The sequence below is a fragment of the Anoplophora glabripennis genome, unplaced genomic scaffold (genome assembly GCF_000390285.2).
Source record: "Anoplophora glabripennis isolate ALB-LARVAE unplaced genomic scaffold, Agla_2.0 scaffold791, whole genome shotgun sequence".
Lineage (NCBI taxonomy): Eukaryota > Metazoa > Arthropoda > Insecta > Coleoptera > Cerambycidae > Anoplophora > Anoplophora glabripennis.
Window position 1 is genome coordinate 196,217 of NW_019416867.1, and position 6,000 is coordinate 202,216.

The 6,000-nt window shown below is 38.2% G+C and overlaps 1 protein-coding gene across 1 annotated transcript in view; it reads right to left on the bottom strand.

The window, feature by feature from the left end:
* Positions 1 to 3,652, bottom strand: part of LOC108915465 (putative uncharacterized protein DDB_G0282133) — an 87,877-nt gene extending 84,225 nt beyond the window's left edge. The window contains exons 1-2 of the mRNA XM_018721500.1: positions 3,410 to 3,652; positions 523 to 852 (exon numbers count right to left, since the gene is read on the bottom strand). Coding sequence (XP_018577016.1) covers positions 523 to 567 — 45 coding nt within the window. The 5' untranslated portion in view covers positions 568 to 852; positions 3,410 to 3,652. The remainder of the gene's footprint in view (positions 1 to 522; positions 853 to 3,409) is intronic.
* Positions 3,653 to 6,000: the final 2,348 nt, after the last annotated feature.

Genomic DNA, 6,000 nt, shown 5'->3' on the forward strand with positions numbered 1-6,000 from the left:
GAAAAGGCATTGAACTCAAAATTGTTACGCAGAAGGTCATCTGCCATGATTTTAGCGACGCGTAATGGATAGAGAATTGAAACTGTTTATAAATGAACAAACAGTAAATTTTTAAAGGAACCGCACGAATTCAACTTGAATCCGATTTGAATTGGTTTATTTGAACGAAACATTCTTCAAATTTTCACGATCATTGCCCCGTTATGATTCACTTGTCAAGTTTAAACATTGTTGTAGATAAGCACGACCTCTAAATACTTAACTTTCCCTGAAACAATTGTAGTTGTAATCACCAATTCATAGCCTTTGAAGGTGTTAGTCTAGGATATAGTAAGTTACAATTACAAATAATTAGTGAGTGAAAAAAAATGCGACAAAAAAATAATGTTTAATACTAATTAAACATTCTTTTCTCAATCTAAGGGGCGCAGTACAAAATCTAAGCGCGAAAGGGAGGCTCATGGCAAAACAGCTGTTAGGGGGGCGCCAAGTAAATTTGGGCGCCAACGCAATTCGGCTTACCTTGTAGATCCCATCTACCAGCTTGATCAACTCCTCGGTCTCCATGTCTCCGGGGTGGTGGGTCGTAGTTTCAGGAAGCGAACTCAGTCACTCGAAATACTCATAACAGTTCAGATGGGGAGCACTGACGGCCAGCATTAGGCACATCAACGAGAACACCCCGGTATCGTTATTCGGACGCACTAATTCAATTTGGACGATTCGGAAGCGGCGGGCAAAGTACCAGCGACCTTGTTTGCGTTCTATATCGAAGGCGGTCTCGATGTTTACACTGGGTGTTTAATTAGGCGGAGGTCTGGACCGATGCGGCTTAACTTTGTCGGACCTGATCTGTAACAGAAAGGGGGTGAGTTAGGGGGGCGGACAAACACATTACCTAATTGACATCACGGAACCACAGTAAATAAATAATTGCCGAATTGAGATTTGAGGATGTTTATGTGGGGCGTGTTAGATGTCCGACAAATTTGTGGAAACCACACGTGTGTATAGAATAAACGCAAACAACCCTTTTTTTATTTCTACTGAAACGTCTGCGAATATCTCAAAATGTAAATTATTTTAAACTACAGCAACACTTGTGCACACAAGTTGATTATTTTCAATATCCAATTTAGGAAATTAGATTAGTATCTAAGAGAAAATCCTTAGAGGAATTTAATTAAACACAGATATTTGATTTACGGCGGTTTCATATCTACCATCATCATTTCTTGTTTTACATTTCTAACGAGTTACAGACGTAGCTTATAATCGAGTAAGAGAATACTTATAAAAGTTATCCAACGGCTCTGAAGCTCTGGAAACCAGTTTCGTCGATAAGTTACGGAAAAGTATCTCCAGCAACAAAAACTGCTTCTATCCCAAGATGACAACCCGTCTAGAAGTTTCCGGCTTCGGGCAAACTTTTGCGACTAGTTGTGCCCTTCTCTTTGAGGATCAGGGTCTGTTCACACTTAAAGTTTACTAAGGACGGTATAAGGATAACAAAAATAATTTAATCGGAAATTTCACAATTAATACAGTTGATAGGTAGGTACGCTTGATCTTAATAGAACGTTACAAAAAACAATTTTTACCGTTTATACCTACTAAGCAGATCAATTTTACATATTGAAAAGTTTCTTTGAATCCTGCTTGTAGCACAAAAAGACGCACACGACATTACAAACATATTTTTAATTCCATTATAACTTGTCCTTGACCTTCGCATTTAGACAACTCGAAACTCGTTCGCTTGTTGTGAGATAATTCACTTCATTAAATGTTTACAAACACACAATGAGGGATTATAATCGTATTACGGTCCTTTTATCTTAATGCAAATTTAATTAAAAGCAGAATTCGCAATTGAATCTGATCCTGCCGGGACAGTAATGGAGCGTAAAGTCGTCGGATGAAATTGCAGTTTAGGATCTTGAGATTAGCCCATAAAATTGAACAAATAAACTTTGTATGTTACTATGTTAGCACAGTACCTGAAAAAAAAATGTATGAAACGCGATGTATTCTGACATATTCCGTCTGGGCTTTGATTTGACAACAAACTGTGTACCCGCATACGAAAAATGTAATTTATTACATTCATTACGGGTCATTAATAATGGGAGATAATATCCAGGGAGTGTATCAATCAAGGAGGCGCGTTAAAATATTGGGGCTGTCAAGGGGACTGGACGAATTGAATGAAGACGGAAGAAATAAAGGATTTGGAAACGAAACGCGAGATTCGAGACTGCTATTTATCAATTTATTAATGTAGTGAAATGATTGCACAAATTTTAGAATGATGAATAAATGATACTGAAATTAAATCAAACATAACTTTTGACAAGATACGTAGGTAGTTTTATAACGTTTCCAGTTTCCAGAATTTATCGCGTTTACTAAGGAATTATATTTATAGGAGCACAGACAAGACCGCGTAGAAAGTGCCGAACGAAACAAGAAATCGTGGCTAATAATTGAAACATAAGTAGATGTTGAAGTACTGTTTGCAACCCAATTTCTCTAAATTTACAAACTAAACACAAAGTAGATCCGCACGATGAAAGTCAGATGTGAAACATGCATTAGCGTAAATCACTTTTTCTTTGGAAGTGACAGCCAAAAAAAGGAGTATAGAGAAGTTTCGCGCGAGGAACCACCAAAGAATGTGTGTTCTGTGTCGTTCCAAATGCATTATAAATAAATATGGGCCCACAACAGCTTTAAATTAAGTCAGGGCATAAATTATGTTCTTGTAAAAAAATAGACTGCGGGAAGTCTTGTCCGCTGCTAGCATTTTAGAAGCGAAGTAGATCTATAGCCCAAGTTAGTTATTTTACGATTCTAAAGGTACGTGATGCCGCCGCAAAATCGTTTCTTTTAACTTGTATGTCGGGAGGCGACAGTGAAGGGAATCACTACAAAATACTAATCTAATATGTATTGTTTGCAACTTTTATGGCAGTAAATTCTTCTTTAATCATGAATAAATAGGTATTATTTACTTTATCTTCTTGGTTGCATGTCTTAACCTTTTCAAAGATCCTTTACTACTTACCTTTGACCTATCGAAAGGTTTTGTAACGTTTATTAGTTAGAATGTAGCAATAACGAGAATGTCTAGTTTTACAGAGAAAGGGACTGGAAATCGTCTCGTGATTCTCGACTGCGTGTTGCAAACATAACTTAGACTTAAGACTCAACTCAAAAAAAGTTGTTGTTGGTATAAGTTTCAGACATCTAGCACAAAGATGAATTTATATGAACTTTTTACTAGGTTTGATCAAAGAATTGCGTTTAAAATTTTGTCTGCGCGGAATATTATGATACCCTATAGTTTTTCCGTTTCCAAAGCACTGTTATGAAATATACAATAAAATGCGCTCGAAATATAAGTTACCTTCAAAGTAAGTCGCACAAAAAATATCCTGCAGAGTACAACACGAATATCAAAGGGCACTACGCCGACCACTACGTCCACGACCTTTTCCTAGGGCGCGCAGAGACTTGAAACCAATTTTCCACATTCCCGACAAGCAGGTGGCACTCGCACAAGTTTCTCTTTCGTACGAACACAACAACAAACGCGGAGGACGCGGGTTCGACGTGAAAATCTCGTGCACCAGATTGTCGACTAGGAGACGACGCGATGAGTAGTAAGGCTTCTATTTCAGCTCTCACCGCGCTCGCCGATTGCCGTTCCCACCACGAGATATATCATAGTTCGCTGTTAATGGCATATCAACTTTTCCAGGTCTTGTAGCGGAGCTGGGGGATCAAAAATTGGTGTAGACGTTAAATTTAGTTAAAGGGTAGATATGAAATAATTAAAAAGTGCAACTAAATCTAATCCTATTCGTCCCTATTGTGTCGTCGAAAGCAGCGACCGATTAAACGCCTGTTAGAGGCAGGCGTAGACGAAACTTAGCATAAAAAATATGTTTCAAGAGACCTGCTAACGATGATTTCACGCTAACTTTGTGGACTAATCGAAAGTAATGCTTGGCAAGTCACTTTTGACCGGCCAACGCACAAAAAATATCCTTCGGTAATGAATGAGCTTGTCACACAAGGTAGTAGTTGTTTTGACTACGTTTTAGGTTAAATTCCGTTGATTTTCTTTAAATTAAGCAGTTGCAGTTCTCCATACTCAATCATCGGGACATATTAACGAGATAATTCAAATTTCCAGATCCTCTTCCCGGTGAAGCGGAGGAGCCTTTGAGTTATAAGCGATTCCCTCGTATTCTTCCTGAATGTTAATGTGATTTTTATTGTTGTTTATCTTCGGGTCCCTTGCGGAATTATAAGCCCTTATGATTGATGGCTGCCGCGCAAAGTAATGCCGCGTAATTCTTCGACCAAAAGGAAAAAGGGCGCACCGAAACGCCGATGGAATTTTATCGGAACGGAATTTATCTTCGAGTATTCCAAGAGCGTCCGACTGCCACTCCAAGAAACAATCGAAGTGCTCATAACAGTTACAGTGTATCAGAATTAGGTGTAACTGTTATCCGCGTGCGAGACAAGGCTGTTTTTGAAATTCGCTACATGGCAAACGGGCAGAATAGCAATTAGTCCAGTCACTGAAGTATTTTGTCTACCAATTTTTTTGGATGGAATGGATTGGCGTGAAATTTGAACTGTTAATACTTTTTGAGTTATTTGCGCCTAAACATGTTCGGTTTTAGCCCCAAAAATGCATGATTTTGAGCCATTTTTCGCGAATATCTCAAAAACTACAAGTTTTATCAAAAAAAAATATCATAAGCAAAAATAAAGGTAATTAAATAGCAAAGAGATTACTTTTTTTATTTTTATAGTTGGTATAGAACCCGAGTTATGACTCCCAGAAGTTGAAGTCAATTTCGAAGATAGCTATAATCGAAAGTTCAACGTCCTGTGGCGGAAAAATTAAAGGTTTTTCAGGGAAAACTTATATAACACCTAAGTTCTTGAAAAGACCTTTAAATTGAGTGGTGTTGGAAGTCGTTAGCATGAAAACTAATGAAGTTACAATCAAAATAAATTGATTGTCTTGATTTTTGAGAAAAAAAATCGGTATTAAAATTAATGACTTGACGAAAAAAATATTAAACGTATTCCTTCTGCAATTTACTTTATTTATGTATTAACAGCAGATTCTGGGAATTTGAACGATTTTAGAAGCCCAAATTTAAAAAATATTTCATTTACTTTTGAATAAAATTTTTCAATTTTTTAAAAAATCGCCTTTTTTCAAAATATTTCAAACACTTACAAAGTTATAAAAAAAATGATAGAATAAGAAATTGTAGGTTGCTTTTTTTAAATTTTTGTAGAACAAAATTTGACTGAATTATGACCGTTAGAAGCTTAAAACTAAGCTCCAAGACTGTCTTTCCTTAACCCTTTTATCTTACAAATCTAAAGAACGAAGGGCTCAAAAAAACTGCAAATCAATATATATTAAAATCTGATAGCTCCGTCTGCGTCGCACGATCGCCTCGAAAAAGGGCCGATCTCCCGGACGATAGACTCTTTCCAGGGGCCGCGAAGCGGCGGGCGTCTCGGCGAGAAGCGTCGCGACGTCCTTCCCGCGTTGCGACGTCGTATTTAGAACGCGCTAACTCGACGCCTTCCCCATGAATTTTTCGAATTCCCCAGGCTCTGCGAGGGGCGCGGCCCAATTTTTGTGTGAACGGCGATAGTGCGACACGCCCTCCCGCTGCAAGCTGACGATCGCCGATCGCCTCGAATCGCGCCCGGGTACGGCTTATTTATTTTTTATTTCCCCCATTTTCTACGATATTTTATTTAAAACCGTGCCGAAAATACTCATATTCGTCGACCGGGTGCCTTCTTCCAACTTTTTATGTACAACTTTCCGCGAAATCAAACGCGGGATTCGAAATGCGGCCGTAAATACGTTAAAATGCACTGTCTAGGAAGGCCGAAAAATTGTGAATTTTGCCGCATAAAATTTCTTCTTCGCGAGCCTCGAAACGGCGT